General features: G+C 43.5%; 1 protein-coding gene across 1 annotated transcript; it reads right to left on the reverse strand.

Annotated features, from left to right (window-relative positions):
- Positions 1-1,618: 1,618 nt before the first annotated feature.
- zgc:174945 (uncharacterized protein LOC793867 homolog) lies at positions 1,619-3,287 on the reverse strand. Its single transcript, XM_041861147.1, has 4 exons — positions 2,960-3,287; positions 2,386-2,736; positions 2,098-2,204; positions 1,619-1,935 (listed from the first exon to the last, which is right to left on the reverse strand). Exons 1-4 carry the CDS (start codon positions 3,042-3,044, stop codon positions 1,924-1,926), a joined length of 555 nt encoding a protein of 184 aa, XP_041717081.1. The 5' UTR covers positions 3,045-3,287; the 3' UTR covers positions 1,619-1,923.
- Positions 3,288-14,800: the final 11,513 nt, after the last annotated feature.

A 14,800-nucleotide genomic window follows, 5' to 3' on the forward strand; every position in this document is an offset into this window, starting at 1 on the left:
ACCCCATAGAAAATCTTTGGAGGGAGTGTAAAGTCTGTGTTGCCCAGCGACAGCCCCAAAACATCACTGCTCTAGAGGAGATCTGCATGGAGGAATGGGCCAAAATACCAGCAACAGTGTGTGAAAACCTTGTGAAGACTTACAGAAAACGTTTGACCTGTGTCATTGCCAACAAAGGGTATATAACAAAGTATTGAGACACTTTTGTTATTGACCAAATACTTATTTTCCACCATAATTTGCAAATAAATTCATAAAAAATCCTACAATGTGATTTTCTGGATTTTTTTTCTTCTCATTTTGTCTGTCATAGTTGACGTGTACCTATGATGAAAATTGCAGGCCTCTCTCATCTTTTAAGTGGGAGAACTTGCACAATTGGTGGCTGACTAAATACTTTTTTTCCCCACTGTAGCTATATGGTTTTCCCCGTGTGCCTTGTTGGTTCCAGTGATTCTGTTTTGCGCACTGGACTGTTTTGACACATTACTGAGTAACTCTGTATTCAGGAATGAATCATGTTATTCACCCATCACAAACTGGTGCATGATCGTCTCCTCTTTAAGTCTACCTTTAAAGTTTACCCTAAGGTGGAAGTGGTCATTTCTACTAATTTAAACGTGTAGATGTGGTTTTACTGAGACGTTAATGCATGTAAACATATAAAACGCTTTGATAATTGCTGTTGTAATCATCAAAATAATGTTTGATTATTTTATAAGATTGCAGATATAGTGCACAAATGTTTATGTAGTTTGTCAGTTTATAATGGTCAAATGGCTAATTTCCATATACTGTATGACACACCATGCTTTTCTTATCTGATGTTTTTTTGGGGTACATATAACTCTGGGGAACACCTGTATACAACCAAAATGTATTTGGAGAAGTTCTGACCTAGTGGTCTAGCCAATAATTCACACGGAATATCGCTCAGTTTGACAATTCATAACAACTTCCTTCAAAAATTGTTAACCTACATTATATAGTATTACATTGCACTCCTGAGCCTTCAAATCAAACTGAGATTATGTTGAACATCAGAAGACAAGCAGATCCCTTTACTCCCCCTCACCCTTCCAATCACATTGACTGCTACTAGTGCTGTTCACATAGCGTCAAGCCTCTGTTTGTTTGTGCAAATGCTATGTGTGGTTTCCTGTCCCATATGGGCATTTCCTCTAACAGACATAGACCTGAAAGGTGTAGAGAGATAGCCCACCATGACAAGAACAGGGGAGAGAACAAAAAAAAAAGAAATAGGCACGCATAACAACAAGAACAAAGAAGTATTAGTCACTCCTGAGCCTTCAAATCAAACTGAGATGATGATGAACATCACAAGACAAGCAGACCCCTTTACTCTCCCTCACACTTCCAACCACATAGACTGCTACTTGCGCTATTCACATAGCTTCAGGCCTCCATTTGTGCAAATGCTATGTGTGGTTTCCTGTCCTGTATGGGCATTTCCTCTAACAGACACAGACCTCAGAGGTGTAGAGAGATAGCCCACCATGACAAGAACAGGGGAGAGAACAAAAAAAAAAAGAAATAGGCACGCATGACAACAAGAACAAAATAGTAATCAAGCAAACAAATGAGCATTCTATTGACATTTCATGAAATTGTATTTTTATTTAGGTAGTACAAACCCTCCTGTCTTCCAACATACTGTACATTCATGCTTGAAGCTGGTTTATAACACAATGTTTTTATTTTTCGTAATGTTAAGAAAACTACTAACCATAGAATACAAATTATGTAGTCTTTTGAGCCTGTAGCACCTTATTTATACATATGTAAAACGATTCAGTTAAATGTTTGGGTTTGATATAAATCTGTATTGTAGATCGTATCTTCATTATAATTTGTAGGTCATGTTCAGCCTTGACGTCATCTGCCATCAGCTAACAGACCAGCTCAATGATTAACCTGTTAAACACACATAATCATCAATAAACAAGAGACTTCACCCCAAAAGGTCCCTTTTGACATATTTACACCCCATAATTGGTAAAACATTATGTTATGATAGGCTGCGAAGTATGAATGTAAAAGTGCATTTTTAATGTATTATTTTGTTATTCATCTTGCCTCACGTAACTCCAGTATTAGGAGAAGGGACCACAGTATCATTACAGTGTTGTATGTCCAGTTCTGTCCACCATTGTTGGCCTTTCTTTGATCAACTCCGGGAGCTGCTGTTATATGGTTAGATATCAACATTAGTGATTAATTGGTTGGTTTGTTGATTGTTTAATTGATTGACTGATGATCATGCTACACGGTTGTTTCACCTTAGTTGAATGTTGTTATTATAAGTCGCTGTGGGTTAGAGTAACTGCTAAAATTGTAAAACCAAAAAATGTAATGGACAAATACCTTTGACCGTGATATTTATGTAGTGTCCCATGGCAGTATGGCCTCCCATTTCACATACTGCATGGCACTGATAGACTCCTTGGTCAGCAGGGGTCAGCTGTATGAAGTCTGTTATAACGTGTCTATGTCTGACACTCCGGTCCTCCATAAACATCTCGTTGACAATGGTGAGGTACTTGCTGGGGTCAATGAGCTTGGGACACTCTTCCAAAGAGTGATGACACCAAAAGGCATCAATGCGACCACATTGTTTAGTTTCATACTCTGCCTTACAGGTGAGCCTCAAGGGCATGCCCTCAGTCCCAACCATAGGAGTCCTGGGGTACTTCAACTCAACAGCATCTGGAGTAGCTAAAGAGTGGGAGTTGTGGAAAAAAGTATATAACTCAGGTCCAAAACAGCTCTACATATAACTTATTTATTTTTGTTAACAAACTAGTTTATTAGGGGTTATTTCTGAGTATATCTGGGTATTAAAAGCATTCAACACCATCTAATCTAAACGCAACTACCATACCTAGGGTTTCACCCTGTCCCACTTTTATTACACACTAGTATCACCATGAGTACTCACCTGTGCCCAGAGAAGGTGACACACAGAGACAGAGAGACACTGTCGAAAGCAGGGACAGCACTCTAGATCCACGGAGCCAAACCATTTCCAAACACTAGCACTCAAAACTGAAAGTTGCTTAATCTGATATACTCCACGTGTTATAGATGGCCAACAGATGAAAGCATCATCATAGACACACAATAACTAAGCTCTCATCTGCAGTCTGCTAGATCTGCCCACCACAGAGGCTATAGAGCAAGCTAGAGCGTGTGTGTTCTTTGTGTGTGTACGCGTAGAGTAGATATATGTTCCAGTGGAGATAAAGAGGCTATGTCTGAACACCAGAAGACAGAAGAAGAGCAGTGTATGGGGCTCGTCTAGTGCACGTTTCCTTGTTTGAGGAAACCAGGGTATATTTTCTCATATCCAGCCCATGTGCTGAGTTTACAGTGTTGAGTAATCTTTCAAAACTGATTGCGCAAAAACTTCTGTTATATGCTAACGCTAACATTTCAGTATACAGTGAGGGAAAAAAGTTTTTGATCCCCTGCTGATTTTGTACGTTTGCCCACTGACAAAGACATGATCAGTCTATAATTTTAATGGTAGGTTTATTTGAACAGTGAGAGACAGAATAACAAAAAAATAAATCCAGAAAAACGCATGTCAAAAATGTTATGAATTGATTAGCATTTTAATGAGGGAAATAAGTATTTGACCCCTCTGCAAAACATGACTTAGTTCTTGGTGGCAAAACCCTTGTTGGAAATCACAGAGGTCAGACGTTTCTTGTAGTTGGCCACCAGGTTTGCACACATCTCAGGAGGGGTTTTGTCCCACTCCTCTTTGCAGATCTTCTCCAAGTCATTAAGGTTTCGAGGCTGACGTTTGGCAACTCAAACCTTCAGCTCCCTCCACAGATTTTCTATGGGATTAAGGTCTGGAGACTGGCTAGGCCACTCCAGGACCTTAATGTGCTTCTTCTTGAGCCACTCCTTTGTTGTCTTGACCGTGTGTTTTGGGTCATTGTCATGCTGGAATACCCATCCACGACCCATTTTCAATGCCCTGGCTGAAGGAAGGAGGTTCTCACCCAAGATTTGACAGTACATGGCCCCGTCCATCGTCCCTTTGATGCGGTGAAGTTGTCCTGTCCCCTTAGCAGAAAAACACCCCCAAAGCGTAATGTTTCCACCTCCATGTTTGACGGGGGGGATGTTGTTCTTGGGGTCATAGGCAGCATTCCTCCTCTTCCAAACACGGTGAGTTGTTGATGCCAAAGAGCTCCATTTTGGTCTCATCTGACCACAACACTTTCACCCAGTTCTCCTCTGAATCATTCAGATGATCATTGGCAAACTTCAGACGGGCCTGTATAAGTGCTTTCTTGAGCAAGGGGACCTTGCGGGCGCTGCAGGATTTCAGTCCTTCACGGCGTAGTGTGTTACCAATTGTTTTCTTGGTGACTATGGTCCCAGCTGCCTTGAGATCATTGACAAGATCCTCCCGTGTAGTTCTGGGCTGATTCCTCACCGTTCTCATGATCATTGCAACTCCTCGAGTTGAGATCTTGCATGAAGCCCCAGGCCGAAGGAGATTGACAGTTCTTTTGTGTTTCTTCCATTTGCGAATAATCGCACCAACTGCTGTCACCTTCTCACCAAGCTGCTTGGCGATGGTCTTGTAGCCCATTCCAGCCTTGTGTAGGTCTACAATCTTGTCCCTGACATCCTTGGAGAGCTCTTTGGTCTTGGCCATGGTGGAGAGTTTGGAATCAGATTGATTGATTGCTTCTGTGGACAGGTGTCTTTTATACAGGTAACAAACTGAGATTAGGAGCACTCCCTTTAAGAGTGTGCTCCTAATCTCAGCTCGTTACCTGTATAAAAGACACCTGGGAGCCAGAAATCTAACATTTTTGACATGGATTTTTATGGATTGTTTTGTTGTTATTCTGTCTCTCACTGTTTAAATAAACCTACCATTAAAATTATAGACCGATCATGTCTTTGTCAGTGGGCAAACTTACAAAATCAGCAGGGATCAAAACATTTTTTCCCTCACTGTATGTGTGTGTGCGCATGCGCAATGATGGGCAATATTTCTGTTGCATGTATTTGAAATACGTATTTCAATTACTTTTGAGTTTTTTGTAATTTGTATTTGAAAGGCCTGAACAAAATCACCCTCTAATTTGTAACAAGATAATGGTATTTCAGAGAATGGTATTTTCTATTTTCAAAATACTAAAAACTCCTTTCGTTAACAGTTAATTTTACTGGGTCCTTATCACAATGTAATTACATATGTTATTACACTGTAAGAAGTATTACAATTCATTGTAATAATACATAGTTACACTGTAATAAAAACCTGTAACTGGTGGTAATTACAGTCTGTATTTACAGAGGTGTAAGAATGAATGCTTGTTACCATGCTTGTTGCAAATGTTACGTTTCCGATAGCATCCCAACCATATATCCGAACGCACCATATTTCAGCCTCTACATTTCAGCCTGCATAAACCATGTGATAAGTGTTAGCAATTTTAACACCGACCACCTCATTGACACAATTCTGCAATAAAGGGCTCTGGAGTCTGATGCCCAGGCACAATGGCAAAAACGTGTTCGCAAACGGTTCATGTCCTGACCCCAAGGACGTGTGACACCATTGCATCAGTTGGGGTCCAACAGCTGCTGGTACGTAACTCTCCCCAGCTGGTGTCTTAGGAGGAGCCGGGTCTGAGGTTAGGGCTTCTTGTATGGCAGAGTGAACCTCCCACAGTACTGGCCCCATAATGCAAGAGGAAGGAAGAATGGGTGTAGGGTCTGAGTTACTGGTCGGAAGGTCAAACTGGCAGGAGAGAGCATCAGCTTTTATGTTTTTCTTTCCAGGGATGTAAGTAACATGAAAATGGAAGCATGTGAAGAAGAGAGCCCAGCGGGCTTGTCTGGAGTTTATCCTCTTGGCCCCTCTGATATATTCCAGATTACGATGATCTGTTAGGACATGAAAGGAATGTTGTGCGCCCTCCAACCAGTGGCACCACTCCTCGAGGGCCAGCTTGATTGCGAGGAGTTCTCTGTTCCCCACATCATAATTCCTCTCAGCAGAGGATAACTTCCTGGAGAAGAAAGCACAAGGATGTGATTTGGAGGTGTTCCCACCTGCTGAGAGAGTATGGCTCCTACACCTACTTCGGAGGCATCCACCTCCAGAGTGAAAGGAAGGGTCGGATCAGGTTGGCGAAGGACAGGATCTGAGGTGTAGAGACGTTTCAAGTTGTTGAAAGCAGTCAGGGCGGTATCAGTCCATTGAAGGGTCTGGGTCTTTTGGCTGGTAAAGGCAGTGAGGGGAGTGGCAGTAGAACTGAAGTTCCCAATATTCCGGCGATAGAAGTTGGAGAACCCAACCCAATGAAACGTTGGAGTTCCTTAACGGTGGTGGGTTTGGGCCAGTTACTGACGGCGGTGACTTTGTTCTCATCCATGCTGACCCCTCCAGGTGTCAGTACGAAACAGAGGAAGTTTACCAAGGTTACATGGAAGGTGCTCTTTTCAGTCTTCACATAAAAGTTATGGTCAAGGAGCCGTTGAAGAACCTTTTGCTCAATGGTGGTGGCTCTTCAGGGTAGGCTGAGACAACTGCTGAAGCAGGTAGAAGACCAGGACAGGAGTTCACCTTGTCGCCACGAGATGGCAGGGTCGTGACGACAAAGCCAGGGGTGTCTGAGGATGAGTGGCTGTTTGGGGGATAAGAGTTCCATGAGTTGAATGGGTTCAGTGTGGAAGACTCCAATCTGGAGGGTGACGCTCTGTGTCAGGTGCGTAATGAAGCCTGAGCCCAATGGCTGCCCGTCCAAGGTGTTAATCCTTAAGGGAGGGGTGACAGGAGTTATATCAATGTCAAGCTCTTGTGCTAGCTGGTGATCGATAAAATTACCTGCTGTTCCCGAATCTATCAAGCCCTCTACGTACTTAGTAACCCCTTTCACGGTTATCAATACTGGGATGGAGAATTGCTTCTGGGAGATATTTAGCACTAAGGACATGCCTACCTGCATGGCAGCGAAGGGACCCTTCTCGTCTCTCTGTGGGGGGCGAACAGGGAAATGGCTGAGTAGATGATCTTTCCCTCCACAGTATAGGCAGAGCCATTCTTGGATCCGCCTTTGATGTTCGGGATGACGGAATCATGGAAAGAGAAGGTTTCGGGTTTCTGGGTGGCATAGTTCTTCGGCGGTCGGCGATGAGGTGGTCAATGGAGATGGACATATGAATGTATTGATTTAAATCCTGAAGGTCACCTCTACGGGCCAGCTCCGCCTGAAGTTCCCTGTTGAGCCCTCTTTGGTAGACGGTAAGTAAAGCAGCCTCACTCCATCCACTCCCTGCAGCCATGGTGCAGAACTTGAGGGCATACTCAGCAGCTGAACCTTGTTGAAGTTCTATGAGGAAGTCTCCTATAGGACGACCGAAAGGAGAGTGATCAAATACCTCTTTGAAGAGGGTGTGGAAATGGGTCACGGATCCGAGTTCTGTGCTGTAGGCAGTCCATATGGTGGTGGCCCAATCCAGAGCTTTGCCTGTGAGTAGAGACACAACAAATCCACCCTGCTCTTGTTGGTGGCGAAGTTAGTGGGGTTGTGCTCAATGTATTTGCTGCATTGCTTCAGAAATCCCTGACATTTCCCAGGTGAACCATCATATTTTCCAGGCATGGATATGAATGAACGAGGGCTAGGGGATACGATACCTGGCATCGGAAGAGTAGGGATAGGCTGGTGGAGAAGATGGCAGATTTCCTCCATACACTCCTCTTGCTGGGTTAGCTGCCGCTGTAGCTCCGCTGAATCCATTCCGTTTTTTGGTGAGGTATTCTGTAATGAATACTCAGGTAGAAAAAGGTGTAGATTCACGCACAGAGTGCGGCAGGTGTTTATTTCGCATTCGCAGAAGGCAGGAATCGTGGTCACAGGCAGGCAATGGTCATACACAGGTAGGCAAACAGGCAGGTGAATCAAAACTAGGACTGAAGAGAGTAACTGGTTCTCACAAACGAGCTAGGAAAAGGCTTATAATAATAATAATATGCCATTTAGCAGTCACTTTTATCCAAAGCGACTTACAGTCATGTGTGCATACATTTTTACATATGGGTGGTCCCGGGGTTCGAACCCACTACCCTGGCGTTACAAGCGCCATGCTCTACCAATTGAGCTACAGAGGTGTGTCAAATCGAACAATACCTCACAAGGCACAAACAGAATGACCTGAACTAAATAAGGAGCTGATGAGACCAGGTGAGTAACTAACACAGGTGAAATCAATGAAGAAAAATGAAAGACAGGGCTACGTTCAAGAACACAAAGAAACAGGGCTATGTTCAAGAACACAAGGTTGACTAAGAACATAAATACAGAACGTTATAGTTTCCAGTTTGTTAGCCAGCTAGCTAACGTTAAGTTACATTCAGAAACTCCTTTTGTTCACCCGACCTAGAATATCTCACAATCAAATGCCGACCATATTACCTCGCAAGAGAATTCTCTTCGGTTATAGTCACAGCCGTGTATATTCCCCCTCAAGCCAATACCACAATGGCCCTCAAGGAACTACACTGGACTTTATATGAAAATTGGAAACCACATATCCTGAGAACGCATTTATTGTAGCTGGAGATTTTAACAAAGCAAATTTGAGGAAAACGCTACCATAGTTGTATCAACACATTGACTGTAGTACTCGCTCTGGGAAAACACTCGACCACTGCTACTCCCCTTTCGAGATGCCTACAAGGCCCTCCCCCGCCTGCCCGTCGGCTAATCATATCACGACTCCATTTTGCTCCTCCCTTGCTATAGGCAGAAACTCAAACAGGAAGTACCCTTGCTAAGGTCTATTCAATGCTGGTATGACCAATCGGAAACCATGCTTCAACATTGTTTTGAACACGCAGACTGGGATATGTTTCGGTTAACCTCTGAGAATAACATTGACATATACACGGACACGGTGACTGACTTCATCAGGAAGTGTATAGGGGATGTTGTTCCCACTGTGACTATTAAAACATACCCAAACCAGAAACCATGGATAGAAGGCAGAATCTATCCAACTGAAAGCGCGAACCACCACATTTAACCATGGCAAGGTGACTAGGAATATGGTTGAATACAAACAGTGTAGTTATTCCCTCCGTAAGGCAATCAAACAGGCAAAATGTCAGTACAGAGGCAAAGTGGAGTCGCAATTCAACGGCTCAGACATGAGACATATGGGGCAGGACACTGACGTCTTGCTCCAGGACATGCTAAACACCTTCTTCGCCTGCTTTAAGGATAACTCAGTGCCACCAATGTGGTCGGTTCCCAAGGACTCGTTCTCCATGACAGATGTGAGTAAGACATTTAACCGTGTTAACCCTCGCAAGGCTGCCAGCCCAGATGGCATCCCTAGCCGCGTCCTCAGAGCATGCACAGACCAGCTGGTTTGATTATTTACAGACACATTAAATCCCTCCATATCCCAGTCTGCTGTCCCCACTTGCTTCAAGATGCCCACCATTGTTCCTGTACCAAAGAAAGCAAAGGTAACTTAACAAAATGACTATCGCTCCGTAACACTCACTTCTGTCATCGTGAAGTTCTTTGAGAGGCTAGTTAAGGATCATATCACCTCTACCTTACCTGACACCCTAGACCCACTTCAATTTGCTTACCGCCCCAATAGATCCACAGACGATGCAATCGCCATCGCACTCCACACTGTCCTATGACATCTGGACAAGATGAATACTTACGTAAGAATGCTGTTCATTGACTATAGCTCAGCCTTCTACACCATAGTACCCTCCAAGCTCAACATTAAGCTCGGGGCCCTGGGTCTGAACCCCGGCCAGTGCAACTGGGTCCTGGACTTCCTAATGGGCCGCCAACAGGTGGTGAAGGTAGGAAACAACACCTCCACTTCGCTGATCCTCAACATAGGGTGTGCTCAGCCCCCTCCTGTACTGCTTGTTCACCCATGACTGCGTGGCCACACACGCCTCCAACTCAATCATCAAGTTTGCAGACGACACACCAGTATTAGGCCTGATTACCAACAATGACGAGACAGCCTACAGGGAGGAAGTGAGGGCCCTGGTGGAGTGATGCCAGGAAAATAACCTCTACCTCAACGTCAACAAAATGTAGGAGCTGATCGTGGACTTCAGTAAACAGCAAAGGGAGCACGCCCCTATCCACATTGACTGGACCGCAGTGGAGAAGGTGGAAAGCTTCATGTTCCTCGGCGTACACATCACTGACAATCTCAAATGGTCCACACAGACAGTGTGGTGAAGAAGGTGCAACAGCACCTCTTCAACCTCTGGAGGCTGAAGAAATGTGTCTTGGCCCCTAAGACAAACATTTACAGATGCATAATTGAGAGCATCCTGTCGGGCTGTATCACCGCCTGGTACGGCAACTGCACCGCACGCAACTGCAGGGCTCTCCAGAGGGTGGTGCGGTCTGCCCAAAGCGTCATCGGGGGCACACTGCCTGCCCTCCAGGATACCTACAGCACCCGATGTCACAGGAAGGCCAAAAAGATCACCCAAGCGACAGCCTGTTCACCCCGCTATCATCCAGAAGGCTAGATCAGTACAGGTGAATCAAAGCTGGGACCGAAAGACTGAAAAATAGCTTCTATCTCAAGGCCATCAGACTGTTAAATAGCCTTCACTAGCCGGCTACCACCCGGTTACTCAACACTGCACCTTAGAGGCTGCTGCCCTATATAAATAGACATGGAATCACTGGCCACTTTAATAATGGAACACTAGTCACTTTAACCTCTATGGGATCGGTGTCCCGTATACAGGACGATTGAGCTAATATGAGCTAATGTGACTAGCATGACTGTTGTAAGGAACATCAACTTTCCAGGACATAAACTTGTCTTATATGGTCAGAAAGCTTACATTCTTGTTAATCTAACTGCACTGTCCAATTTACAGTAGCTATTACAGTGAACAAGTACCATGCTATTGTTTGAGGAGAGTGCACAACAACAAAAACTTAATGGCAACTGGTTTGAGACATTCACCTCTGACGGTAAATAATGTACTAACATTCAGTAATCTTGCTCTGATTTGTCATCCAAAGGGTCCCAGAGATAAAATGTAGCATAGTTTTGTTTGATAAAATCATTTATTTTTTCAAATATAGGAACTGGGTTCTACAGTTTGAACCCCTGCTGTCTCTGGCTCCACACCCACACCACCAGGCCATCTAGATGTGTGAAAGTTTGTGTATAAGCTAATGATCCATCATGTATGACATTCCTGGGAGTGTGTAAACTTACATTTTGTTTTACCATATCATTTTTGTATGTTCTCTATAGTTATGTACTTGAAAATGTATCAATTGACCAATTCGGCACATTTGGGCAGACTTGATACAAAATAGTCCAGTATTGCAACGCTTCACTGGATCAATCTGAAACTTTGCACACGCACAGCTTCCATTTAGTGGCCAACATCTCAATTGCGCCTAAACTACAATATTATATTGTGGCCTTTCTCTTGCATTTCAAAGATGATGAAAAAAATATATAATTGTAAACATGTTTCTTTGTTTGTATTATCTTTTTCCAGATCTAATGTGTTACAGTGAGGGGAAAAAATATTTGATCCCCTGCTGATTTTGTACGTTTGCCCATTGACAAAGAAATGATTAGTCTATAATTTTAATGGTAGGTTTCTTTGAACAGTGAGACAGAATAACAACAAAAAAATCCAGAAAAACACATGTCAAAAAAGTTATACATTGATTTGCATTTTAATGAGGGAAGTAAGAATTTGACCCCCTCTCAATCAGAAAGATTTCTGGCTCCCAGGTGTCTTTTATACAGGTAACGACCTGAGATTAGGAGCACACTCTTAAAGGGAGTTCTCTTAATCTCAGCTTGTTACCTGTATAAAAGACACCTGTCCACAGAAGCAATCAATCAATCAGATTCCAAACTCTCCACCATGGCCAAGACCAAAGAGCTCTCCAAGGATGTCAGGGACAAGATTGTAGACCTACACAAGGCTGGAAAGGGCTACAAGACCATCGCCAAGCAGCTTGGTGAGAAGGTGACAACAGTTGGTGAGATTATTCGCAAATGGAAGAAATACAAAAGACCTGTCAATCTCCCTCGGCCTGGGGCTCCATGCAAAATCTCAACTCGTGGAGTTGCATTGATCATGAGAACGGTGAGGAATCAGCCCAGAACTACACGGGAGGATCTTGTCAATGATCTCAAGGCAGCTGGGACCATAGTCACCAAGAAAACAATTGGTAACACACTACGCTGTGAAGAACTGAAATCCTGCAGCGCCCGCAAGGTCCCCCTGCTCAAAAAAGCACATATACAGGGCCGTCTGAAGTTTGCCAATGAACATCTGAATGATTAGGAGGAGAACTGGGTGAAAGTGTTGTGGTCAGATGAGACCAAAATCGAGCTCTTTGGCATCAACTCAACTCGCCGTGTTTGGAGGAGGAGGAATGCTGCCTATGACCCCAAGAACACCATCCCCACCGTCAAACATGGAGGTGGAAACATTATGCTTTGGGGGTGTTTTTCTGCTAAGGGGACAGGACAACTTCACTGCATCAAAGGGACGATGGACTGGGCCATGTACCGTCAAATATTGGGTGAGAACCTCCTTCCCTCAGCCAGGGCATTGAAAATGGGTCGTGGATGGGTATTCCAGCATGACAATGACCCAAAACACACGGCCAAGGCAACAAAGGAGTGGCTCAAGAGGAAGCACATTAAGGTCCTGGAATGGCCTAGCCAGTCTCCAGACCTTAATCCCATAGAAAATCTGTGGAGGGAGCTGAAGGTTTGAGTTGCCAAACGTCAGCCTCGAAACCTTAATGACTTGGAGAAGATCTGCAAAGAGGAGTGGGACAAAACCCCTCCTGAGATGTGTGCAAACCTGGTGTCCAACTACAAGAAACGTCTGATCTCTGTGATTGCCAACAAGGGTTTTGCCACCAAGTACTAAATCATGTTTTGCAGAGGGGTCATTAAAATGCAAATCAATTCATAAAATGTTTGACATGCATTTTTCTGGATTTTTTGTTTGTTATTCTGTCTCTCACTGTTCAAATAAACATACCATTAAAATTATAGACTGATCATGTCTTTGTCAGTGGGCAAACGTACAAAATCAGCAGGGGATCAAATACTTTTTTCCCTCACTGTATATTCTCATACATTAATTTCACATTTCACAACCTTCAAAGTGTTTCCTTTCAAATGGTGGCAAGAATATGCATATCCTTGCTTCAGGTCAATTAGCTACAGGCAGTTTGATTTGGGTATGTCATTTTAGGCGAAATCATTGAAAAAAAGGGTCTTGATCCTTAAAGGTTAATAATGTTTACATACTGATTTATTCATCTCAAATGTACAGCTGAAGTCGGAAGTTTACATACACTTAGGTGGGAGTCATTAAAACTCGTTTTTCAACCACTCCACACATTTCTTGGTAACAAACGATAGTTTTGGCAAGTCGGTTAGGACATCTACTTTCTGCATGACACAAGTAATTTTTCCAACAATTGTTTACAGACAGATTATTTCATTTATAATTCACTGTTTCACAATTCCAGTGGGTCAGAAGTTTACATACACTAAGTTGACTGTGCCTTTAAACAGCTTGGACAAATCCAGAAAATGATGTCATGGCTTTAGAAGCTTCTGATAGGCTAACTGACATCATTTGAGTCAATTGGAGGTGTACCTGTGGATGTATTTCAAGGCCTATCTTCAAACTCAGTGCCTCTTTGCTTGACATAATGGGTAAATTAAAAGAAATCAGCCAAGACCTCATAAAAACATTTGTAGACCTCCACAAGTGTGGTTCATCCCTGGGAGCAATTTCCAAATGCCTGAAGGTACCACATTCATCTGTACAAACAATATTACGCAAGTATAAAAACCATGGGACCACGCAGCCGTCATACTGCTCAGGAAGGAGATGCGTTCTGTCTCCTAGAGATGAACGTACTTTGGTGTGGAAAGTGCAAATCAATCCCAGAACAACAGCAAAGGACCTTGTGAAGATGCTGGAGGAAACAGCTACAAAAGTATCTATATCCACAGTAAAACAAGTCCTATATCGACATAGCTCAGCAAGGAAGAAGCCACAGCTGCAATACCTCCATAAAAAAGCCAGACTACGGTTTGCAACTGCACATGGGGACAAAGATCGTACTTTTTGGAGAAATGTCCTCTGGTCTGATGAAACAAAAATAGAACTGTTTGGCCATAATGACCATTGTTATGTTTGGAGGAAAAAGGGGGATGCTTGCGAGCCGAAGAATACCATCCCAACCGTGAAGCACGGGGGTGGCAGCATCATGCTGTGGAGGTGCTTTGCTGCAGGAGGGCTGGTGCACTTCACAAAATAGATGGCATCATGAGGAAGGAAAATTATGTAGATATATTGAAGCAACATCTCAAGACATCAGTCAGGAAGTTAAAGCTTGGTCGCAAATGAGTCTTCCAAATGGACAATGACCACAAGCATACTTCCAAATATGTGGCAAAATGGCTTAAGGACAACAAAGTCAAGGTATTGGAGTGGCCATCACAAAGCCCTGACCTCAATCCTATAGAAAATGTGTGGTTAGAACTGAAAAAGCGTTTGCGAGCAAGGAGGCCTACAAACCTGACTCAGTTACACCAGCTCTGTCAGGAGGAATGGGACAAAATTCACCCAACTTATTGTGGGAAGCTTGTGGAAGTCTACCCGAAACGTTTGACCAAAGATAAAACATTTAAAGGCAATGCTACCAAATACTAATTGAGTGTA

This window comes from Coregonus clupeaformis, unplaced genomic scaffold, assembly GCF_020615455.1.
Source record: "Coregonus clupeaformis isolate EN_2021a unplaced genomic scaffold, ASM2061545v1 scaf1967, whole genome shotgun sequence".
Lineage (NCBI taxonomy): Eukaryota > Metazoa > Chordata > Actinopteri > Salmoniformes > Salmonidae > Coregonus > Coregonus clupeaformis.